At 58.6% G+C, this 24,758-nt stretch overlaps 1 protein-coding gene and 1 long non-coding RNA gene across 4 annotated transcripts in view; both read right to left on the minus strand.

Annotated features, from left to right (window-relative positions):
* The window catches only part of Cyth1 (cytohesin 1), a 69,996-nt gene that overhangs the window by 14,719 nt on the left and 30,519 nt on the right, over nt 1-24,758 (minus strand). Inside the window, exons 1-9 of one of the 3 annotated variants that reach the window (XM_046446656.2) lie at nt 23,318-23,482; nt 10,218-10,300; nt 9,018-9,082; nt 5,153-5,219; nt 4,872-4,990; nt 4,501-4,581; nt 3,616-3,728; nt 2,474-2,622; nt 1,982-2,093 (exon numbers count right to left, since the gene is read on the minus strand). In XM_046446656.2, the coding sequence (XP_046302612.1) occupies nt 1,982-2,093; nt 2,474-2,622; nt 3,616-3,728; nt 4,501-4,581; nt 4,872-4,990; nt 5,153-5,219; nt 9,018-9,082; nt 10,218-10,300; nt 23,318-23,345 (817 nt within the window). In that variant the 5' untranslated portion in view covers nt 23,346-23,482. Of the gene's footprint in view, nt 1-1,981; nt 2,094-2,473; nt 2,623-3,615; nt 3,729-4,500; nt 4,582-4,871; nt 4,991-5,152; nt 5,220-9,017; nt 9,083-10,217; nt 10,301-17,871; nt 18,119-23,317; nt 23,483-24,758 lie in introns of those variants that run through there. The other 2 variants (XM_058579974.1, XM_058579973.1) reach the window with 2 other exon arrangements.
* Nucleotides 6,937-9,011, minus strand: LOC131424251 (uncharacterized). Its single transcript, XR_009226965.1, has 2 exons — nt 7,448-9,011; nt 6,937-7,359 (listed from the first exon to the last, which is right to left on the minus strand). It is a non-coding gene; the product is annotated as an uncharacterized LOC131424251 (long non-coding RNA).

Below are 24,758 nucleotides of genomic sequence, written 5' to 3' on the forward strand. Positions count from 1 at the left end.
AAAACCAAAAATAACAAAATAAGAAAATGCTGCAGCAATGACAGTGGCCTGGGCAGAGCGCGAGCGGTGCAGGTTACATACCTCCTGGAGTTGGGGCGGGGAAAAGGAGAGCCAAAACCATGGGAACATACAAATGAGGGAGAAAAGAAAATTAACACAAAGAAACCAAACCACTTCCTCAACCTCAGAGTGCAGGCATCGGCCGCGCTGAGTCTGCCCGGGGAGGGAGCTGACCCTGCCAAGTGGGCAACCGGCCTCCTGCAGGCCCAGACCCGAGGTGCCACTGAGGACCTGGTCCCAAGGATGCCACAAATCCATTTTTGTAAGGCTAATGGTCACTAGTCTGCCCAGAATCCAGAGCAAAGAGGGAAAGTGACCTCAGGGAGAATCAAACAGCTTTCTTTAGATGCTGTCTCTCTTAAAAGTATGTGCAAGAATGCACACGTGTGTACCCATGAATACACGTGCACGTATGTGTGTGCACAAGAATAGACATGTTTATGGCCACACACACACACACACACACACACACACGGACATGCACACAGCCTCAGGGGCTGCTGGTCCCGCCTGCTGCCCCACAGACTCCAGGGAGTAACCACGTGTGCCACGGTGACAACTCCTGAGCCCGGAGGGGGAGTGGGACGCAGGGCCCAAAAGCGAGCCTCAGGTCCAGGTAAATGGCTTTTTTGGGGGATGGGTCTCACTGTGCTGCCCAGGCCAGCCTCCAATTCTGGGGCTCGTGTCTCCCAGGGGCTGGGACTAAAGGTGCAGATCACTGCACCCAGCTTTATTTTTTTTCTTTGTAAACGTATGGGTGCCTCATGAATTTGCATGTCATCCTGGTACAAGAACCGAGATGATCTTTGTTCTAACTTTAGTACCTAAGCTGCCAGGGCGAACGCTCAGTGTTAGCATTTAAACGAATCTCACTGGGGGGAAGTAAATCCTAAGTTTCCAGTATGATACCCTTTTACCTCCTCTAACTCCACCAGGTTGGTGGTTTGGAGATAGGGAAGTAGAGCAGGCTGCCTGTGGGGTTAGCGACTTTAGAGACTCTATGGCCTCAGGACTTGTGAAACATTGGCCAATTCAAGAGAACCGCAAGGCGCACGCAGCCAGTGAGGTGGTGCTTGGGGACTTATGAACTAAGTCATCATGTCTGAACACAAGAACTTGGGCTCTCCCAAGGAATGTAAGTCCTGCTGCCATCTGGACTGGTCAGAAACAAAAGCCCCTGCTTCTGCCTTCCCCATGTGTGGGGTGGGAGCGCAGGTCCTAAGGCGCCCCACTGCTCCCGTGGGAGCCAACTCAGCAACACCAGCAGGAGGAAACAGCAAAGTGTCTCCAGAGGCCCAAGCAGGGACACGGTCATGTGGAGATCGTCTGTGCTGAACCACCAACAGGATGACCACGTGTAGGAAACCCTGCACTTCCTCCCACGTGTCTGCTTTCCCGCCGAAGGCCCTTCGAGCCCTCTGGGGCAGGGGAGAGGAGGACTGCCAGCGGTGCTGAGAGCAGAATGGGCAGTGTGGCTGCGGGAGGGCCACTGTGCGAGGATGAGGAGGAGCGCTGGGCTGAGGGGCCAGGCCCGGGGTTGCCATGCACACTGCCTGTGGGAGCAGATGCAGCAGGAAGTGACGATGTGCTGGGCGGGCGGGAGTGCCATCACAACTCTGGGATGCGCAGTAGAGAGATGGACATGGCAGGTCACCCTCCAGGGTTAAGGGCGGGAGTGGGGTCCAGGTCCTTAGGCCATCAATTCTAGAGCACAGGGCCAGACAGGTGTGGGCAATGCCCTTGTGGCAGAGCCTGTCCTAGTGGCTCTGTGACCCTGGCTGTGCCAGCTGCCTCCTTTCTGGAGGGGGACTTTGCCAGAACAGAGCCAGGCGGACTCTCTGCAGGGTGCTGTGCCCACCCCCGCCTCCTGTGGCCTGTCCTCAGAGTTCCTGCCCGGACCCGTGGCCAGGGCTGGACTCACCAAGCTTCAGGAGCCAGCCTTCTCGGTCTGGGTTGAAGAAGGTGTGAGTGAGGTCGTTCCCGTCATCCTCTGGGATCTTAAAGGGCTCGTTTTTTATGCTCTCGTACAGATTCTGGGATAAAAGACGACACTGTATGTCTCTGATTCTAGAAGGATCTCTCCCCCCATTCACTCCACAGGCACTCACTGTGCGCCTGCAGAGAGCACGTGCCCCCCAGGGCCCTGGGACTAGGGGAGCAAGACGGGCACTGCTACTACCCACGGTGACAGGCAAGCAGCCCTCCGTGGAGGCTGGGGGAGAAAGGGAGGCTGCCTGCCTCTGCCGGAACCCGCAGCTTCAGCTGCAAGCCACCCCTCCTCACTCCTAGTGGCATCCCCACCAACACGTCAGTGGGATTCACAGGAGCAAGGGAATGAACCGAGTGGGCACGCCACTCTGTGCCCTCTCTCCCTGTCCCGCCCAAGGGCACGGGAGCCACCCCGCTGGCTCACCCGGAGCAGCTCCTCGGGCAGGTCCCCCCCGTCATTGATGCCCCGATTCATGGCGATGAAGCGCTCCACGGTGGGCTTGTCCTTGACGTTGGGGTTGTGCAGGCTGGTGTTCAGCATGATGATGGCGAAGGACAGGACGTAGCAGGTGTCTGGCGGGAAAGCACAGCCCGATCAGAAACACCCCCCAGGAGGGGAGCCAGCGCCACCCGGGGAAGCCCAGCTCCCAGGGCCCAGGGAGCCATGAAGTGACCTCTGGGCACAGCCACCTGCAAGACGAGGACACAGGTCCATGCCGTCCTTGAGACTAAAAGATGCTGTGTTTTCAGACTGAAAGGAGAACACGTACATGGCAAGAAAACCCAGCCAGGTATAAAACAGAGAACACAAACACCTGCAGTCCCACTGGTTAGCAAAAACCTGTTGCTTTACCTCCTCTACTAAATGTGCCTGTGCGTGATACTGCAAGTGCATCTCAGGGACCCAAACTGCAACAAAGTCTGACTCAAACTGACCTGTGTGCACCCACCCCCACACAAACACACGCGTTTACATAGTGCTTTTCTGCTAATCTGGTCATTTGCCATTATCAATAGAATTCTTCATAAAAATGTGATTTTTTTTTTTTTTTAATGGGAGGTTCCAATGTATTGCCTAGGCTGCCCTCAGACTCCTGGGCTCCAGCGCTGCTCCTGCCTCGGCCTCAGCCTCCTCAGAGGCTGGCACTACAGGCACATGTTCCCATGCCCAGTTTTTAAAAATCTGATTTTTCCCCCTTGAAGGGGGGTTCTTCACCGAGGGTTCTTCACCACTGAGCCACAACCTCACCCCTTTCTATTTCTACTTTGAGACAGGGTCTTGCTAAGTTGCTGAGGCTGGCCTTGAACTTGTGACCCTCCTGCACCAGCCTCCCAGGCATTGGAATCACAGGAGTGGCCAACCATGCCTGGCTCACACTTGATTTTTAAGAGCTATATGTCATAGTTGAGAGGCACCACAATTTATATTCCCAGGGCCGTAACGCTGGACTTTGGGATCACTTCCAAGTATTTTCTATTATAAATACCACTAAAAAAGTGTCTGTCTGCATGAACCTGAGCCCTCTGTTCCAGAGCAGAGCCTGACACCAGGAGGAGGCCGCTCACCCGTGGACTGGAACACGCCCGAGTTGCACTGGCAGTACCGCTGGGCAAAGGCCTCCATCATGCGGTCGATTTTCTGGGCCTCTCCGGGGAGCCGGAAGCTCCATAGGAACTGCCTGCATGGCAGAGAGAAGGCGTCCAGGACAGGGCCGGGCCCCGGGAACAGCTCCACTGCCCAAGACTTCCGACACCCCAGGAAAAGGAGGCTGGGCGAGGTGCTAGTCCTGTGCAGCCACGGACCTCCCGCCCACACCACCACCACTTCCACCCGAGGCCCAGTGCCCGGGAGAAAAGGAGACCCTGGCCTTCCTGTTCCAAAGAACCACTCTCCTCCTCAGAAGACCCCAGACTGAAACACAGATGAGCTCCTCCTAACGACTCCAGAACAGGCCAGCACACCCACAACTGACCCCTGAAAGTCGGAGAGAAGCTGCGACCCTAGGTTTTTCTTTTCGGAACCTGGGACCTCTTGCGTGCTGGGCAAGGGCCCCACCACTGACCCGCTGGAGGCACCCCACCCAGGGCAGGTCTGACTCTGTGCTCTTTTCATCTATTAAAGTAACAGGACAAACGATGATGTGATTAGTTCTGCCTATGGCAATGAAAATATCAAAGGACAATTTCTGATGTCCCAGAATAAAAAAATTAGTGAAAAAGTGAGGTTGACTTTTTCCTTTCTAAAATGGAATGGAGCACGCTATCTATCTGGGCAAGATATCGAAGGGTTTCTAAACCAAAGAACAGAAAAGATCTCAAAATCGACGGGAGGCTTCCTCGACTTCCCAGACCTCAAGTTGGAGATGCAGGGGGTCCCACATCCCCTGCCCCTTGAGCACATCCCCCAGGGCCCAGGATGGGTGCGGAGCCGCCTGCCGCGAGCACACGCACCGCAAGGCCTGGACGAGGTTCAGGTCGGTGAACTCGTGCAGCTCCACGAAGGCGTGCAGGACCTGGAGGTTGAACTCGTCCCTGTTGGGAGCAGGTGAGAGATGGGCAGGAGCAGAGGTCAGTACCGACCCCGACCCCCCAGGCAGCGTTCCCGCACCAAGTCCTAGGGCCACCGGCTTTCCAGGAAGGCCATCCACACAGTCAGGGCGATGCCTGGGTCACTCTGCTTACTGGCTAAACAAGTGTCCCCATGCCTCCTCGACAGACCAGCTGCCACTCCCCAGCACCTGGCACTATCTGACTCGCTCCCTTCTTCGCCCACATGGCCGCTGCTGCCTCCCACCCAGGGCTCCCGCGATGCCCAGCATCACCTCTCCCCCAGGTAGTCGCCGATGGCCGTTTTGTTGAGCCCCTCCCCCTTGTACAGGAACTGGGCGATGTCCTCACAGGTGTCCTTCAGCAGGTCATTCTCTATCAAGAACTGGATCCCCTGGGGAGAGGCGTGGGAGTGTGAGGCCTCGGAGGAGGGTCGTGCGGAGGGTCAAGGTCAGGCTCAGGACACTCGTCAGGAGAGGCGGCTTGGAAGGACGCCTGTGGTCCACCTGAGCCAGACCCGCCTGGAGGCCGAGGCTCTGCTGCTTCCTTCACCTACCTTCTTGGGGTCCATGTTGAATTTCTTCCTGCCCATGGCTACCTGTTTGTTCCTCTGCATGTTTTTCCTGAAAGACAACCACATGGCCCTCAGCGCTCTGGCAGAGGAGGTCTGAGAGGCACGACAGTCCCCATATGCGGCCCCCTCATGCAGTGCTGCTGGGTGGCCCTGGGAGGGCAGCAGGCCTGCTGAGCGAGGGCAGGGGACTCCCTGACACAGCTCTGTGCTGTTTCTACCCCAGACCTGCCGTTCTCTTTTTTGATGACATTTAAAAAAAAGAAACTTCATCGAGACACAACTCATATGTCATGTGACACACGCACTTTAGAAGTCTGCTTGAGGTACTGTCGGCTTACTCAGTGGTGTGCCCATCACCATAGCCAGTGCTAGACTGTGTCACCAGCCCCAGGATGTCCCCAGGCCCACTCCAGACACCCTCCCTCCCACCTCCACCCCGAGTAACCGTGGGTCCACCTGCTGTCTCCAGTGTGCCCACTCTCGACTCTTGCGAACAGCACCTGGCACTATCTGACTCGGCACGGTCCTGCTTGGCGTGTCCAGGCTCACCCACGCCTGGTGTGCACCAGTGCTCTGTCCCTTCCACCCCACGCACAGACACAGTGTTTCTCCTCCAGACGGTGGGCACTGGGCATCAGCCGCAGGGGCCATTGCATCTGAAATGCTGTGAGCACCATGTGCACCTCTCTGTGTGCATGGACCTTCCTGTTTCTCTTGGTCACAGTGGACACCAGTGGGTCATAGGGCGCATTTGCATTTAATTTCTCAGGAACTGCTCAGATGAGCAGCAGTTTTCTTTGACTGTATTAGAACAAAAAGTGCAGACCTGCAGACACTCCTCAGACAGCCCACTGCACACACCTGCAGCCTGAGCCAGTGAGCCAGGTGAGCACCTGAGCACACAGGTGTGAGGAGGCTGCTCTCACACACCAGCCTCCTGGGACCCCTTGCGGCAGCCTCTGGGCCACTGAGTCACTCAGAAGTTCCAGGGTGGAGCCAAGGAATCTCAACTTTGAAGACTTCTAACAGAAACTTTGGTGTGCATGCAAATTTGGGAAGCTCTGCAGTCAATGAGATGGCCCTTTACAGTCTCAGAGAGCAAACTCGCTGCTCAGAGACACACTTATAAAAGCTTCTGCCTTCAGGAGCACGTTTTCCCTGGCTAAATCCAAGGAGGGAACAGAGGCTCCTGTCTGGCGTGGTTTTAAAAGGGAAACAGAAAACTCTCAAGATGCTAGGAGGCCAGGACCTGAGGTGACAGGGTCCCCAGAGGAACAGCTGCAGAGGGCATGTGCAGCTTCACTCCAGCTGGAACTGACTGCTGAGTCCCAGTGTCTAGAAATGCCTACTGCATCTCAATGGTCCTCTCGTCATTCTCCTAAATCCAGGAAGGTCACTTGGCCCTGTATTTCCACACAAGAAAAACCCTGTTTTGTGATTTCCTGTAACAGAGGCCCCACTGAGCCAAACACGCAACCATGGTGACCCTCAGGGTCCTGCGCCTGTTTGGTCCCTAGTTGAAGAGACCACGCCCCCCCAGGCCTGTGCGGTACTGGCCGCTGCCCATGGCTATCTGGACACTCACAGAGACTCGAGGCTCAGCAGCTCTCCATGACGTCAGCTCATGCCCCCCGCCCAGCACCGAGACCGCAGCTCCCGCACAGGTCCTCTGCCGCCCCGTGTCTAAGAGGCCCTCCCCAATCTCCATACCAGTGTCCCCCCACAGTGGGATCCCAAACAAAACAGCTCCTGCTGCTTCTGCATCACCTGAGACATGGGTCGACCCCTGCACTTCAGAATGTTAGGACCCTACAGCACACGGGCAGGTCGTTTCTCTCTGATGAAGAACATTTAGATCATTTCTACACAGTGCCGGCATCAGGCTTTTGCTTAGAACCTCGACAGGAGCACCAGACCCTCTTTGTACAGATGAGCAGGACCTGCAGGACAGCTCCCCCTAGGACTTCCGACACCAGAAAACCATTTCAAGTTCCAGAGTGAAAAACGTGTCACCCCATCGTGGCTCCCGGCTCGACTGCGGTGCAGCTGTGGAGAGCTGCAGTCCCCAGGACCTGGCAAGCTGACTGTCGCAGGCGCCCAGCCACTCGGGTCCTGGAGTCATTTCCTGGGTGCACCATGACCACCTGCAGGCACTCACCAAGCAGATGGTGCCCGTGTTCTGAATATGCCTGTGCAGATGCCAAAACACACTGAGGTCAGGGGATCCTGGACCAGCACGAGGGGAAGTTTGCTCCCTCCGCGCTCTTCTGTGCTTACCAATGCCTGCGAGAAACACTCCTCTCTTTTAGAATCGGGAAAAAGCCATGGTTTCCTCTGTAAACTCAGGCACACTCCACATGCCTGAGCGCCCGGCTCAGGCGTCTGGACACGCGTGTGCAGCTGGAGGCCACCACTCCAGCCGGAGCCTGCTCCACTGGCCCTCTACGTGCCCTGCGCTCTCTACTATCGCAGCTGAGCCTGGTCTGTCCTGGAACCTCGCGAGCCAGTGGTCTGCACGCGGGCTCCACCTCACAGCGGCACACAGCAGCTGGCTCCTCCGCATTCCTGAGCAGACTGGAATCAACGTCCCCGACACTTCTTTTAGTGGACACGTCTCCATTTCTTTTGAGTAACCGTCCAGGAGTTGAGCTGCTGGGCCTCAGCAAGGGTGTGCACCACTTCCTAGGAGGGCGTCCTCTTCTCTGGCTGGTGCTCGCCAGGCCAAGTGCAGCAGTCTCAGTCCCAGCCGTCCAGGAGGGGGTGAAGGGGCTGCCACGGCAGCCTCCCCTGACGGCTCCTATCAAGGGCTGAGCTCCATGGCTGCTACACACACAGCTTCTCGTGTAGGGCATTCCCACCTGTGCTCACCTGTGCCTTGGGCATCTTCACTACTGAAGTGTGCGTGTTCTCTTCCGTCTGCTTGGATGGGCACGCTACAAATACCCGTCCACTGTGACTTTCCTATTCATACTTTCGTAGTTATCTTTTGTAAGAGCAGCAGTTTCAAACTTTGATAAACTCTAATTTATCCATTTCTTTTTTTTTTTGTATTATTTTTTAGTTGTAGTTGGACGCAATACCTTTACTTTATTTATTTATTTTTACGTGGTGATGAAGATGGAACCCAGGGCCTCACACATGCTAGGTGAGAGCTCTACCACTCAGCCCCAGCCCCAGCCCCTATCCATTTCTTTTAAGCTATAATTTTTCAAATGGAAAGTAAGAAAGCTGTAATCCAAAACACCAAAATGAGGATCCAGAGCCTGGAAGTGACGAGCTGGCTGCCCTTCCCGGGGCCCCGCCCACACCAGGCTAAAACAGGGAGCAAAGGGCGGAGGAAGCCCGACAGGCAGACTCGGGCTCCGAACAGCACAGACGTGCAGGGACCTGGAGACAGCCCACGGCCACATTAGGAATCAGAAGGCAGCCGGGAGCCCACTCAGGACCACACCACCAGCATCATGTCGCTCAGAGCAAGACGGAGCGCCAGCCCTGGTCAGACACCCTGACCAACTTCTGTGCTCTCTCCCCTCGGCTGGAGGGAGCTGCAGACAGGCTCAAAGCCTTGCTCAGGGCCCTCGAAACTCTTGGTGGCATTTGTTAAGCTTCCTTTGTACAAAGAAAGAGCGAGACTCCAAATACAAGTAGCGGACAAGAGGGGAAGCCACGTCAACAATGGGAAAGCCTCGGCACGGCTCAAGCTTGTGCAAAGCTCCCGCAGGGAAGACTGGCCGGCAGAGGTGCGGGCCTACGTGGGCCCGTGCGGGGCAAGGACTGTCTCCTCCCAGAGGGCGGGTGGGTGCGTGAGAAGCCGAGCAACGTGGCGCCCAGAGCAGGGCAGACTCACCTCTCCTCTGTGGATCCCAGGTTTTCAATCTCATTAGCAACTTCTGCTATCTCCTCCTTCAGCCTCTGTGAAGAGATGGCCAGAGTTACCAGGAGGGATGCGGCAGACCAGGGATACTTCCCAAGCCTCGTACCTGCTGCCTTGGCCCGAGACAACACAGAACAGCAGGTTGCAGCAGTCCCCACGAGCAGGGCCGGAAGCCGGCTACCCCAGGCCTGCCACGCCCCCCAGGCACGTACAGCAGGGAGATGCAGCTCCTGCCTCAGAGCTCAGGTGTCCCGGGGGAGCACCCACCACCGGGAGGAGGCCACCTGATGCACATTCTTAGGACAGATCTACAGCTCACCAAGCAGGGTGACAGAGGTCCTGGGCGCACTCTCATTCCCAAGGCCTGGTGGCACTGACCCACCCCATGGCTGGCAAAGGGGACATTCAACCAGTTCTACCTTGACCAAATCCACCCTCTTCCCACCACCGTCCCCTTCAGTGGCTCTCAGGACGGAGGGCTGGGAGCGCCATTCCACCTCCCCGCCTTCACCAGTGAACCAGGAATTACAGAATCAGGCCCAGTGAGGAAGCCCCCAACCAGCGGAGCAGGACGGCGACTGCTCTCACACTGTGGCCGGGCTTCAGGCCTGTCCTCTTCCCACCCCTCACGATGTCCAGGAAATTCAGAAGGGAACACTTGCTGCCCCCGGGCGAGGTCATCTAGCTCTCAGGTTCTAAGGCCTTCCTTCCTACAAAACTGGGACAGTTTTGAAAAGGAGCCAGGAAACACACTAAGACTACTGTCCCCGAGTAAGAGTCTCTAGGGACCTGATCACACTAAATGCTCCATAAACACCAGCTCCCTCAGCCCTTCTGAGGCCTGGGAGTCCACGACAAGAAGCTCAAGTTCAAGGAACCAAAAGTGATCTGGCGTGTGGCCAGGCTGGGCCCTGCACCCAGAGCCAGCAAGCCCGAGGCCACTCCAGGCAGCCACGAGGTGACAGCACAGAGGAACCGCCCGGGGCCACTCCCGCTCCGAGGGTCAGCAGTGAGCAGACCTTTGCACACCTAAGCTTGCTGAGAGCCTGCAGAGGGGTCACCAGTCCTCCGCTCTGTCCAGAGCTCCAGGTGACACTCTGCGAAGGACACACTTGTGCACAAATGGAGCGTGTCTCCGTTTGCCCACAGTCAGCCTCCTGGCAGCCCTCCTACCTGAATGTCGGCCAACAGCTCCTGCTTCCTCCGCCGGATGTTCTCCAGTTCTTGACGCTCCTCTGCGGTCAGGTCGCTGGGAACTGCAAAGAGGAGGGAAATGTTACTGAGCAAGTTTCCACCTCCCCAGAAACACAGAAGGACCCTGCAACAGAGCAAAAGAAAGACCAGAGGCCATTTTCAGAAACAACTGACTGCACGAAGCCACTGGGGCTCCAGCTCTCGGCAGGTGTGCCAACAAAGGGCGGCCGCAGTCACCCAGGAGAGCTGGGAGAAGACAGCTGGCAGGGGCCGGAGGGAGGAGCTGAGGGTGGCATCAGGCTGGCTGCCTGGCCACCCCTACAACCAGAGGCTGCAGGCCACCCCATTCCTCAGTCCCTTGTGCCCAGGGCTGGCACTGCACCACCTGGTAGAGATAGCTGTGGCAGAGAGGTGGCGTGGGCCCTGGGTGGGGAGCAGAGGCAAGCTGAGAAGCCATGTGGAGGCTTCATGCTGGCGGGGGGGGGGGGGTGAGGAGACCATGACTGCAGAGAGAGAGACCCCACACTGGGCAGAGCTCTGCTCCAGGACCGAGGGGTGGCCATCTCGTCTGCTCCGTGCCCTCCAGGGTGGCTTGAATGTCCACATGCGCCCCGGCCTCAGAGCAAGGTCTCTCAATTCCAGATCATAGTTCTCACCAGGAACACCCTGCCAGCCACCGAGGATCAAATCTCCTCCTCTGTGCAAAGAGTTGGACAGACGACCTCCAGGCGACCCTTCGGTGTGCCGTGGGAGCCAGGCTCTGTGGGGAGGCCAAGCACCTGAACTAGGCAGGTGGGTACAAAAACCACTCCCACCACCACAGGCCACATCAGGTCACTGTGGCCCACACTTGGTCAAGACAAAGTGGACAGGGCTGTTTGGGGACAAAGTGAAACAGAACAGGTGGCCCTGACATACCCCATAGCCCACGGGGCCTGGCCTGAGCCGCCCGCGCACACTTGGCCCCGCCTTGCTGAGCACTGTACTCCTTCTGCATTGTGAGGTGCAGCAACCAACCTTGTTCTCACCGTCGGGGGTGGGGGGCATGAAGCAGGCGCTGTGCCCATCTTGTGGTTTGCACGCGTCCCACTCCAGAGGCTGGGTGGGGCTCCGTGAGGCCTCCAGCTCCCAACCCCAACCCAGGCTGCCTCCAGAAGAGGGCTGCCCCACGGCTGCCGCACAGAAGGCTGGCCAGGGGGGGCTGCCCGCAGTGGAGGCCAGCCTTGGGGGAGCAGCTCCGCTGCCGCCTTTGGCTCACACTGTGAGCTGGGCTCCGGGAAAGCTCTCCCGTCCACAAGGACTAGAAGGTCCTTAGAGAAACAGGTTTCCCGATGTTCTAGAAGATAAACGCTTGTTCTAACATGGTCTGTTTGTTGAGCTCTTGAAGCAACAGCTCACTTTTCTAAACAGCGATTCCAGGGGTACTGAAAACTGAGACTTGATTTTGAAGCCACAGCACTGGCTTAATCAGATCATCGTGAGTCTTCATTCGAGCAGAGGCAAGGTCTTCCTAACAAGGCAGGTGGAAACAGCACGCAAAACGAAAATTCCTACTGAGGTCCAACTGTGCACCTTAGAGGCAGCTGCTGGCCCTGGACTGGCCCCTCTGGCGGCCTTCTCCTCAGACTCCAGGCACTCTGGGTGAGCACGCCACACAGAGCTTTCTAGAAAGCCACAGTCAGCACCTGCATGACACGTCAGACTGAGCTTCCTGTCCCCTACCTGCCCATGATCTGCTTCGAAACAGTAAGGGAACAAAAAGAGGACTCTGCCAATGACCACTGTCCCAGCGGAGAAGGCCGGCAGCAGAAGGGAGGCCGACACATTTCCAGAGCCCAGAGAGCAAAGGAAGGGTGCCCATGCCTTCCTCCAGGGCGCAGGACGCATGGGCGCAGGCACCCTGCAGGCCATGGCCTGCCACACCCAAGGACTGGAGCACCCTTTATCCCGAAGCAGAACCGCACGGCCCTGCAGAGCAAGCCCCCAGCAGGAGCTGTACCCCACAGCCCTCGGACTCTGGCCCTGGTATGGGGGCTCCTGCCCACCCCAGACTGCGCGTCCCAGGGGCCGCCTAGGGCGCAGGCGAGGAGCAGGTTGGGAACAGACACCCACCCAGCTGCAAGGGGACGGCTGGGAGCAACAGGACCTTCAGAAGAACACTGTGGGAAACACACTCTAACCAACACACCCTCGCCCTCAGGTTACCCCCAAATCAACAGTCAATTAAGGAGTGAAAGGTGAAGTTGAGATGTTCTTGTAGAACAAAGAGCAAAAAGAAGAGAACTGAAAAATACAAGAAACAAATCTACTCATCCGCAAGTAAAAAATGTCAGCTGCCACAGAGACACAAACGCTCATGACAAACCAGCAGTTCAAGGAGTGAAGAGGGCCAGCGGCCAGAGGCTTGAAGCTGGAGGAGAAAGTGGCCACCCACAGAGGCTGACGGGCAGGAGGACAGGGAGGGGCCTTTGGGTTCCCGTGGAAACCACCTGAGCCTCTCCTGCACCCTTTCCCAGGAGGTGACTCTGGGGGGACGAGGGACAGGGACAGGGACCGGGCTGACTCAGGGACGCTGAGGCCTCCTCGAGCAGCCCACCGCGCAGCGCAGCGGAGGGGAGCAGGCCCCATGGTCTCCTCCCAAGAAGACAGGGAGGGCTTGGGAAGAGGGGAACAGAAGCCCAGAGGAGATGGAGGGCAGCAGGGCACTGCCCCAGACACGCACCCCGTGTGGACACCACCCCGTGAAGGACGGGTGGGAACCTGGAAGGGGGAGGAGAGGGGGGAGGAGGGAGGGAGGGAGGGAGGGAGGGCAGGGCAGGGGAGGGGAGGGCGGAGGCTGCCCTCTTACAGCAGATCCAGGCTGGGGCTGGGCGTTCATTTAGGGGAGTTTGAAAGGTGACAGAGGAACCAGAGTCTAGACAAACCATCAAAAATGGAAGCCAGAAGACGTGCGTGTCCCCCGCCCCTCACAGGAGGAAGCGGGGAGGCAGTCTGTGACTTCAACACATTAATGAAGACCCCAGAAGATCTGAAACCAGGAAAGGTCATTAAGAGGACTGCCCTGGGGAGGTCCAGGAAGGAGAAAGGTGGCCTTTGGCTCCTCAGTGCAAACACGCGTGCGTCCCGCAGTCAGAGACCCTGCTCTCTGGTTACTGGAAAAGACAGCGCCAGACAGAAGAGGCTGGGGCCAACTGGAAGCTGGACAGAGAAGCCTCCCGCCCTGGCCACAGGGCCTAGAAGCCACTCCTCCCTCCACCCTCACTTGGTGACCTTGGCTCACAGTGCTCCTCCCCCTTTGGTCCAAGAGATCAGCTGAGGACTTTTAAGAAGGCCGCTGGATCTCCTTTCTCTGATGGAAGTCGCTCTGAGACAGGGACCTCTCACACTTGGGCAGGAGTTGCCTGGGCACGAACTTCTCCGGGCAGCACCACACCGAGCTTCCCAGATCATGCTGCCGCACAGGGCAGTGGACACTGCTGCTGCTGGCGCTGGAGGTAGGGCTGCACCTGATGCGGACGGAGGCTGGCCGGCAGCAGTGACCTTGTCGGCTCTGGCCAGGAGGCTTGGCGGGGACTTGGCCACTAGGGTTAAACTGCACACGAGTGCGAGTGCGCGTGGCTGGGGCAGGCCAGATGGCAGGGACACACACAGCTCTGCCTCCCCCAAGGGCCACTGGGAGCCACCAGCACAGTGGGGCAGACCTGGGAGGGAGCTGTGCCACGCCCACCTGCGCCTGCCTCAGGGGCCAGGGATACCTGCAGAGGCTCACCTGCAGGTAGGTGGCAGGGTCAGGCTGAGCAGCAGGCCCCCACCTGCCTCTCCAGGGCTCAGTGCAGGAGGGGATTAAAGTGAGGAAACACCAGGGCCATTGTGCCTTGTGAATAGCAGAGCACACAAGGGAGGCTTTCACCTATTTATTTATTTAAATATGGCTCTGCAGATCCAGCCAGCATACAAAGGAGGGCTGTCTTAAAGGGACAGCGCCCTCCCTCCCAGCCAGGGGTGGGTAACCCAGCGCAAGGCAGAAGCCCTGCAATCCCTGCTCCGCCACCATGGCAGCAGACCAGTGAGGCACTCTGAAGTCCCATGTAGACACAGCTCTGGTGACAACAGGCTCTGCTCGGCAGCTGCTGTTGAAGCGGAGGGCCCTGGCACCCGTCGGGCCTGAGGCCTCCCACCCCCAGGTCCCACAGCTGGGCTTTAAAACGTACCAGCGGCCTGGCTTTTCCACTGTGATTATCAGCCGATCCCTTCCTAGCCTCTGCCTCTCTGCGCTAAGAAGGTCCCTGTCCAACCTGCACAACCAAGAGGCGAGGCCAGTGAGGCTAAAGGTGACCCAGGCAGAGTGGCTGCCCGGGGAGGGGCCTGGCGTTCCCTGAACACAGCACACGGGGGCACACACCCAGGGAACCCGGGGAGCCCTGCCCAGCACCCCTGCCCAGCAGCCCTGCCTGAGCTCCAGTCCCCAGAACTGGCCCCACTGAGGGCAAGGGCTCTGGGAGACTGCCCCCCACCAGGCACCACCCCAGGGCCCAGGACTCCAAAGGCAGGGGCTCCAGTTACAGCACTGGGCACTGACCGACCGTCCTCCTGAAGGACCCTGCCAGTGAGGCCTCAAGGAGAGGGTGCAGGCACACGCACCTCAGGGCCTAAGCCACACTGTCTCCCAGGGAAATCCAGTGACGCGTCTTCTGAAAAAGGCTGACAAACCCAGGCTCTGGCCAGGTCCCAACACTGGGCAACTCCTCACCTCTCTGGGCCTGAGTTCCACGCCCTGGAAGATGGAGCTGCTGCTCTCCACCATGGGCACTGCTGTGCGGGGCCGGGGCCGGGGCCGGGGAAGGGGCTCGTGGGAGACAACAGTGGGCACACGAGTTGCCTGGCCAGAACCACGTCTCTCCTGGGGCATACTGAGACCAAGTGCCTTGCTCCTCTGCTTCTCAGCTGCACAGCACACCTGTCCCTTCCTATAGAGCGACAGCCCCAGGAAACACCTACAGACAGACAATTTCAGGATGACAGCCATGGCTCAGGCGCCTCACCCAACCTGTGAGACTGGCCTGGCTCGGACGTGGGGTCACCTGGGGGTCCCAGGTCCCCAACCCAGCCCACATTCACCACTGGTGCCTCCAGGCACACAGCAGGGTCGGCCACTTCCAGGAGGTGTGGGGGGCACCTACATCCCCAGGAGCATGAGCTCTGGGAGGTCAGAAACTGCGAGCGAGGCACAGGTCATGTGCAGCTCTGAGCAGAAGGTGTCCACTGGTGGCGAGCTGGTGGGCTTGGGAGAGTGCTCTCGCTGAGAAATTGGTCTTGCCATTCACAAAACTCTGGCGGTGGTTGTGGGCACGGTCTCTGAGACAGCAAGAGGCAGAGTGTCTCGCAGGTACAGGCCACAAAGACGAGGATCCAAGCTGCGGCAACTGGGGCTTCCCACCTTACACCCACAGGCCCTCAGGACAGATGGTCAGGTCAGAGATTAGGGAAGTGGACGTGGACAGGGGCATGGTGAAGTCTGGGACCCCGAGACCCGAGTCACGCTGCACTCTTACACTGCCCTCCTCCTCTGCAGAGCCTTGGGACCCTCCCAACTCCACCATCAGACCCTCCACCTCAGGAGGGAGGTTCCACACCTACTAGATGGCAGGTGCCGGCAGACACACTCGGGGAGGACAAATACTGCCCATGTCACTGACTGAGGTTCCTGGGCAGGCACATTCTAGAGCCTCGTGGGATGGCCAGAGCTCCGGCGTAGCTCAGCAAGGCAGCCCTGGAGGCAGTCGCCCGCAGGAATGGCTAAGAATGGTGCGTCCTCTAGAAACACATGAGGGTGTGACAGCAACAGTCTTCAGCTCCCAACTCTCCTCACTCTGGCCCCTTTTCCAGGAAACTACCATCTGACTGCGAAGGGCATTTGAAAGTAAGATGCTCACCCCCAACACAGCCTGGGACCCTGTGAAGCATGTTCCCAGGAAGAGTTAAACTAGCAGGCATGGTGCTGCTCAGCACAGGCTGCAGAGAGGCGCCTGCCAGCCGCCTGCCAGTGCCACTTCAGGCCATCCTGATTCAGTGCCCAGCAAGCCCACCCAGGCCCCCGCCTGGAAGTCAGCTGTCAAGGCTTTCCTGCCACACTGTGCATTTTTGAGGAAGACGGCAGTTTTTTTTGCAGCCTTGGAGATGTCTTCTCTGAGGACCACCTGGTCAGCCAGGCCTCAGGGCTCAGGGGGGCCCACATCAAGGGCAGGAGTCCCCGTGACACAAGGGCTCCAGCCTCCGTGGACTTCTCTGTGACCTTGGGAACCATGACCCTGTCCAGCACAGCTTCCTCACCATCCCAGCCCTTCTTAATTAGAGGAAATGTGTGAAGGAGCCCCACCAACTGACTAAGGGAAGGAAGGTGTCTTATCGGGTCCCGTAGGAAGGAGACCCACACTCCATCTGAACAGCTCTAGAACTCGAGACTGGGCCTGCGTGTTGGCTTAACCAGCTAACCAAAGGGAAACGAAGTCAAATTCCAAGGTAGTAACAGAAACAAGTCATAAAATTTTATTCTAAAAATGTGGTTAATAAAAACAAAGTTAACATCTGCTCTCAATACAGCTAAGAGCTAAACACAAACATGCCAGGACTTTGTTCTTTCCTAAAACCTTGGTGGGACAACATAGGACACATCTGCAATGTACCGTGGCCCCTCTGAGAAGGAGGCACTGGACGCAGAGTTGGACAGGCTTGGGGGGGCCCTTCCTGCCCCAGCCCTGGAGCCCTGCTCCACCAGGTGGAGGGCCGGGCACTGAAGCTCTGTGCCTGCCAGCTGGGTCACTGTCACACTGCACAGTTGGGCCACCACACCACTTCTGTGTCCAAGAGGTGTGGGGGTTTTAAGAGGTCAGTTCTCTTGGGCTGGCGCTGTGGCTCAGTGGTGGAGCACTAGTGCATGTGAGGCCCTGGGTTCGATCCTCAGCACCACAAAAGAATAAATAAAAATAAAGGCATGTGGTCCACCTACAACTAAAAAAAAAAAAAAAAAAAAAAAAACTTTAAATATCTTAAAAAAATAAGAAGTCAGTTCTCTTACTTCACCCCATCCCTAAAGTCCACTTTATGTTGGCCCTTAATACAACCCTGAATTTTTCTGTACCCTTAAACATTCTCCCTGACTCCCCATGGAAAGGACCCGTGATCAAAGCAGATGCCCAACTCCGACTCCTTCCCATGTGTACCGCTGGAAGGGCTGCCCACGCCCAGGGAAGGCTCCAAGGCCCTGAGCAAGTCAGCCTGAGCCCCAGCAGCTGTGGGTGGGCGGGCCTAGGGGGAGACTCGCCTTGAATTTGTCCCCCTGCTTTCTGCCATTCTGTTCCTGACCTCACCAAAGCTGGATCCCAGGAATTCGTTATTGGCCTGTTCCCAAGTCTCAGGTCAAGAAGAAACTACACTGAATGTGTGGACACCTACCCAAAGGTGCCAGAGAAAAGCCCTGGGAGAGCGCAGAGGATGGGAACCCAAGGGCGGGCATGCAGAGAATCAGCCGCACCCGCGGCTCCTGCTGCCGGCAGCTGGGTGGGAGAGGCCGGCAGCAGAGCATAATGGGGGAGCTGCAGACCCGGCTCCTGGCACCATCCTCCCGGCCTCTTACCCTCAGCGAGTCCCCTCTCCTGCAGCCCCAGTATCCTGGCCAGCCGTGGGCAGCGACATCAAAGCCTTGGCCGGTGGCAGCTCTCGGCGTCAGAGGCCATGGTGGCTCTGTGCAGGGATCCCACAGGCCCCGGCTCCCCGGCGCTCCCCCAGCCCTGGGTGCAGGAGCGCTGAAGCAAGGACAGCGTGTGCGTGCCAGCAGAGAGGGCAGGGAGAGGCTCCGAGGCAGACAGAAGCCCACCGCCCAGGGGCAGGTGGAGCAAGCTGAGCCTGGCGAGGAGGCTGCGGAGGCCGGGAAGGCTGCAGCCTCTGCTGACACTCGGCGCGCGGCGCGCACCCGGCGGCTCCGGCAGGCTCATTTCCATGAATGCAACCGCGTGGCCCCGCCCCCGCCCCATCCCGGCCTCCTGCGGGAGGGGAGGCGTCGCCAGCGCCAGCGCCAGCTCCGCTCCGCGGCTGCGCTCGCTTCCCGCAGAGGCGAAACCTGAGGGCTGCGCCCCGCACGGAGGAAGCTGACCCTCTCTCAGCACACCCTCCCCCGCAGGAGGCTGGATCTGCGGAGTTCCGCTCCCTGGGGACAGCCCCAGCCTTTCACCAGGCCGGCAGGCACCCAGCCGACCCAGAAGCTCCTGGAGGGGCTCTAGAGGCGGGTCCATCCACTCGGGAGGCCGCCTCACTAAGAAGGCTTGCCCCACCCTGACTGCCCGCTGGGGCGCTGGGGTCCGGGGCTAGGGCGCCCTGGTGAGAGCCCACCGGATGGCAATATGATATGGCTATTGACAAGAAACGTGTCTCCAGCAGCAGCTTGCAGACTCCAGGGGCGTAAGAGTCTCCAAGGGCATTCTCAGACAAGCAGACTTGGGGCCCTCCTCCCCAAGCCTCCAATCCCCAGGCCCAGGCCCCGTGCTGAGTGGGCTGGAGATGCCACAGACCTCGAGGAAGGGCCAGGCTCTGAGTGCGGGGGAGAAGTCAGTGCCTTTTACAAGGACCATCAAACAACAAGAGAAAACACGAAGGAAACCACTGAGCTGGCCCAGGGATCCTCAATAGTGCCCTAGGCACTGCGTGCGCTTGGGTGGAGCGATCTGTGATAGGAGCTCCAGCCCCTCCACCTCCCCCCCTTCACACCCCCCACTACCAAGAACATCTCCAGACATTGCCAGATGTGCCCTACTAAGAACCACCAGGGGATCCTGAGCCCCAACGCCCCTCCCCCCTCCATGGTCTTCTCTCTGGGGATCAGCCATCTGGGGAATGTGGACAGATGTCCTCTTCACCATGGCAGTGTCCCCTACACCTGACCCAGATACTCTGGCCTGAATTCCAGCCAGTGTCAGTCCTGGGGTGTGCTCAGGGCCAGCCCTTGCCCAGCGTGCAGCAAGCCCTGGGTCTGATCCAGCAGTGCGTGCCCACCAACCCCAGGCAGTGTCAGGAGGCAGCCACAGCAGGAACCGTCGCCTGTGTCAGAGTGGGGGAACTCGGCTAGTAAGAGCCACCGGCTTCACGAGAAACAAGCTCTGGAGCCACGTATGACAGGTCCGCCTCAAGCTGCCAGAGGACACAGGCTTCCACAGACTGCAGGCTGGGCGTCCCTCCCGGGCACCCACTGCCTCCCGTCTCCCTCCCTCCTGCCTCTGGAAGCGCCAGCCTCGGGTATGCAGAGGTCTAGCTCTCTTGGGAGAGGCTTGGCCAGGGCTGCCTCCACAGGGAACACCCAGGTGCTCCCGGCTCAGCCACGGAGGGTGGGCCATCCCTTGGGGGCCTCTCAGTCCACACGGTCTTCTCTGAATCTGTCTGTATCATCACCATCTGGTCCCACACCCCCTGACCCCAGGCTCTCGCATAGGTGAGATAAAGCTCCTACTTCTCAGAGGTGTCTCACTTTGCAGTCCCAAGGGTCATGTCAGCTTTCTTTGACTTAATATCCCTGGTTTTTATACAAATACTTACACTAGGGACTGAAGACCCCAGCAGGTGAATCCTGCCCTGTCGCTTCCCTCGCGAGACTTGGTGCGACGTGCAGGCTTGACACAGCTCTGCCTTCCCAGGGCCAGCGTCCACCGAGCAGAGCATGGACCCACCCCTGGGCTTGCAGTGCACCACCTGGGCAAAGGCCTGCGCCTGAGTCCAGACCAGAGGCAGCTGGCGGCAAGGCCTGCCCAGCAAGTGGACAGGTTGGAGGGCGGCTGCGAGCACAAGGCCTGCTGCAGGCCTGCGCTGAAGACAGGCCAGAACAAAGGCTGCAGGCACGCCCACAGTCCCAGGAGCAGAGTGAGTGGGCAGTCCACTCACAGAGAGGAGGTGCAGTCTTAAGAAGGACATTCTCAGACTTAGGATTCAGTGATCTTGTTAGAAAAAGTTGACTGCACATAAACCTGTTAGTCACTAAGGAGGACACATGGTGGACAGGACAGGCCTCCAGCCTCCAGGAGCTCCCTGAGAGGGGTAAGGGGCCCTGTAAAACGAAGACCCATCAGTGTGCCACAAGGTGCACTGGGACAGGGCAGAGAGGAGCATGGCCCCCAACAGTCCAAGGCAGCTGCACACGAAGCTGGCCTCGCGTCCAGCCTCAGAGTGCAGGAGGAAGGGCAGCAGAGGTGAGGGCCCTGGTAAGAGGCTGGAAGGCAAGCTGGAGCCGGGCTGGCACCCGGAACCTGATACAGGGCTGCTGCACCTTGCTGCTGAGCTGGGGCTGACATGAGACAGCGGGACTCCTGGAGGGCTCGCAGCATGCAGGGCTGGAGAGGGGCTGGACCCAACAGGAGGCTCCGAGTGGTGCAGAGGTGCTTCCTGCCCGACTCAGGCTCACAGCATCGCCACCATCCCCACCTGACACAGCTCCCACCCTTTCCCTGGTCTGCCTGGGGCTCAAGCTCAGCTGGAACAGGGTGTGCCAGGCAAAGGTGCAACCTCTTGATTTCTTCAGGGATTCCTGAGGACGAAGGCGTGGAGCAAGGCCCAGTCTCCACCTTAGGTCTATCCACAAGGTCAGTTCACAGGCCCTCTCTGGGCAAGAGGTACCTAACCGACAGGGCCCAGGCTCCACAAGCACAAAGCCCCTGGGTCCCTCTGACCTGCCTGGGCTCCCCAGCAATCTTCATGATCCTGCTGGGTTCCTCCCACTTTGATGGGCTGTGTGCTCTCTGGTGAAGTATCAGCCCTGACCAGCACTGCGTTGGCTCAAGGAGGGCCTGGAGGTCCCCAGAGGACATGGCTTCTGCCCTCACCTCCAAGAAAATGACGGTCCCTTATGAGAGCTGTCCTGGGCCCAGGATGGTGTTCAAGAGAGGTGTAGCTATAGCTGGAGGCACTCACAGGGCTGAGCCTTCCAAGTCCTGGGCAGTCCTGCTGACCTGCCAAGCCACAGCCACACAGCAGCAGGCCAAGGCTGGAGCAAGCAGGGAGGACTCTCCTGACCCACTGCGCCTTCCAGCACAGCTCTGTGCTGAGCAGGCTTCACTTCCCACACAACCAACTTGTTCTCAAGGAGAGGCTGCCCTGGCCGCTGCAGGACACTGTGTGTCCATCTCCAGCGTACTCAACGGGAGAGCCTTCAAAATTCAAACCAGAGCCGCCCTTCAACGCTGTGACCACAGACGGCAACAGGTTTCCCATCTGATGTGCTTAAAAACACCCAACATGCTCCCACTTAAAAACAAAGACGCAGCCACTTTTGATTCTGCAGAATATAGACATGATTGACAAGAAGGCAGTGAGTGACACGGGCAGGGTGTTAACTACAGCCACCCTGGGTCTTCCTGCTGAGACCCGCCTGAGCAGCTTGTCCAAAACCAGGCTGCATGGTCTCCAAGAACACAGTGACAGGTTACGATGACACCAGGAGGGCGTTTTAGACACGGCCCGAGACCAACGTCCTGGTGAAGAGACATTGTACTCCCTCCTGTTTGGCGTGTTTTCCCATAAATAACGCTTCTCTACACCCACGCGGTACCCATGGTTTCAAATGTTGTTCCATGGCCGCTTTCAACCTTGACGGCAAAGCTCAACTCTGAAGCCTCCGTATTTGCTAAGAGCTGAGGTGTGACGCTCCACTGGCACAAGCAACCCCAAGGCCAGCTGCTCAGTCAGAGCCCTGGCCCCCTGGCCCCTGGCCCTACAGTCCTCTGCTGAGATCTATAGACTAACTTCAGCCACCTGGCTAAGCATCTGCCAGAGCCGCTGCCTGTGTCTCAGCTGGGGCTGAAACGGTGCCAGCCCCTGCCCAGCCAGTGGGCAGAGGTGTGCAAGACCAAGGAAGCAGTAACCTGGGCACAGTGGCCATGGCACCGACACACCAGGACACTGGAGGGGCCAGCCTCTGAGCTAGGACTTGAAAGACCAGCAGATTCCCCAAACAGGGAGGCAGAGGGAGTGTGGGTCCTAAGCCTATAGGGAGACTGAGAATGTGGGTGCACCACAGGTCAGACCCCAGGGCTCAGGGCCCATGGGCATCGGCTTGTGAAAGGCCGTGGAGCCACCCTGAGGAGCTGGGTTCATTGCAGCCAGGGGGGCTCAGCAGCAAGTCACCGGGGCATCATTAAAAAGGTTAAAAAAAAAAATTGTGGCAATTAGAGAATAGCATCCAAGTAACGACACGGGCTTGTCCTACGTGCAGCACACGGTGCTGGCCCGAGAACTATCGAGCCAGGTGCCAGGCAGGGTGGAGACGGAAAGCAGCATGTTCAACAGGGACTGTGGGTTTGAGATTCTATAGTAGGACGGGATCCGACTCCTCCAAAGAACTCTTTCGAAACCCCCACTCAGCCAACCAGACGGGCCACAGGGCAGAGGGTCTGGCCCAGGCACACTGCTGACACTCACTCACCTCACCCCTGGGTCTGGGGTCCAGCCAGGGGAAGGCCCACCCCTTCCCTCTCCTTTGCATTTGCCTGGCTGCCATGGTGTCTCCTGGGAGCATCCTCACTCACAGCCTCCATGCACGTGTGGGTGTGGAGTGGACGGGTGCTCTACAGACACGGGGCTTTGCCTGCACCCACTGCAAGAGGGAGCAGCACTCCTGTCCCCGGCTCCTGTTGCACAATGAGGGGGGTGCGCCACCCCGGCGCCCTGCTCAGTCTAGTCCATAGCGTCACTTCTCAGCCAAGGGACACTGCATGTGTGCAGCTGCCAGGGCTTCTGACCCTCAGGTGAGCAGGCACAGGACAGCAGGCCTGGCAGGAGGCGGCGTGCCACCAGGGAATACCAGCCACCGGGTGACTCAGGGACAGCTGAGTCACACCGGGTGGGGCCCTGTGCCCTACTTGCTCCGTGTTTCTCCACAGAATCGGGAGCACCTCGGCGTCATCACTCCGTAGTGTCTCCCCAAAAGAGAAGGTACAACCCCGCCTGGGTGAGTCCCCAGGTCCACCCCACAGGACCACAGGTGGTCAAAGTGTCCCCGGAACTCGGCCCACACACTGGCCCTCCCCTCCTGGGCTGGGACTCACCGTCCTGCTGCGGGGTGTTAAGGACCATCTTCTCAGGCCTGCCCTCGCCTTCCAGGAAGTGGAGCTCACTCAGAGCAAAGCTTCCTGCGGCTCTGGCTGGGTGGCGCCAGAAACACGGGGGCTGTCCGCCCCGGGACGGGTGGGAGCTGCTTCCTGAGTGACTGAGGAGTGGCCGGTGCAGGGCCAATTGGCCTGCCGCCGCCCAGGAGCCTCACAGCCACCACCCAGCTCCTGAGTGAAGCGGGAGCACCTTCCGGCCGCCCTGCTGAACCATCCCCTGGCCTGGCTCAGCCGCAGCACTTCCTGCCTGAAAGCCAGGCGGGGCTCGCCACTGCCTCCCTCCAGGCTCTCCAGGTACTGGGGACAGAATCACTTACACTGCTGGTCCCCTGGCCACCAGAAGACAGCACGTTTCCCGAGGTGGTCACTAAGGTGGCACCAGCACCCTGTTATGAGGTCATGAGCTGCAGGGAAGGAGGCAGGTTTCGGAGCCAGAACCCCGTGGGCCACGTCCATCCTAAAGCCTTTATTAATCCTAACTGATACACGGCGATTGCACACATTTATGGGGTGGAGCGTGAGGATCCCACCCACGCATACAGTGGCAATGATCCCGGGGTGACTGGGTTCCTCCCACTGCTGGGACCCCCCGACCACAGTGCTTCATGCGAAACACAACAGACTGCTGCAAAGCTGTCCTCGTCCTCCGCGCTGCCGCAGGCCAGGGCTCGCTCCTCCTGTGTTCTCTACCTGTCATGCAGTCTCCCGCCACACATGGCCCCTTCCCAGCCACTGGTGACCACTCCTGGACTTCTACGAAGCCAACTCCTTAGCTTCTGTGTATGAGGAAGAACACATAGCATTTCTCTTTCTGTGCCTTGCTTCTTCACCTTGTCCTCCAATTTCCTGTAAGTTGCAAAAATGACAGGACTTTGTTCTTTTTATGGCTAAATAATATTCCATTGAAACATGTAACGTTTTCTTCACCCTTTGTTGTCAGGGCCACCTTGGTCCATCACGTCTCTCGGCTGTTATGGACACTGCTGCAGTAAACATGGCAGTCCCGGCCTCTCCTCAGTATGCTGGTTTGCTCCTCCAATGTCCCACCCCAGCGGGACGGCAGGCTCACAGGGCAGGTCTGTCTGTAGAATCTGAGGAAGCTCCGTGTTGTCTTCCATGAGCACTGTTCTGCTTTACGTTCCAGCAACAGCCCTGCGCTGCTCCTCCACAGCACAGCAGCCATTCTGACCGGGGAGAGGCAGGGCACGGCAGGTTTGATCTGCGTCTCCCTTTTCAATGTACTTGGCCATCTTTGCTCACTTCTGATGGGGTGGGTTTTCTGCTGTTGAGCCCGGCCCTGGGCTCTGCAGAGCTCCCTGCTGTTTCCCGGGCTGTGCACCAAGTCTCAGCTGACATAGGCCTGAGTGTCTATTTCCGCCTG

Source organism: Marmota monax, unplaced genomic scaffold (assembly GCF_021218885.2).
Source record: "Marmota monax isolate L192 unplaced genomic scaffold, Marmota_monax_Labrador192_F-V1.1 WCK01_AAM20220418_F8-fsc00353, whole genome shotgun sequence".
Taxonomy (NCBI): Eukaryota; Metazoa; Chordata; class Mammalia; order Rodentia; family Sciuridae; genus Marmota; species Marmota monax.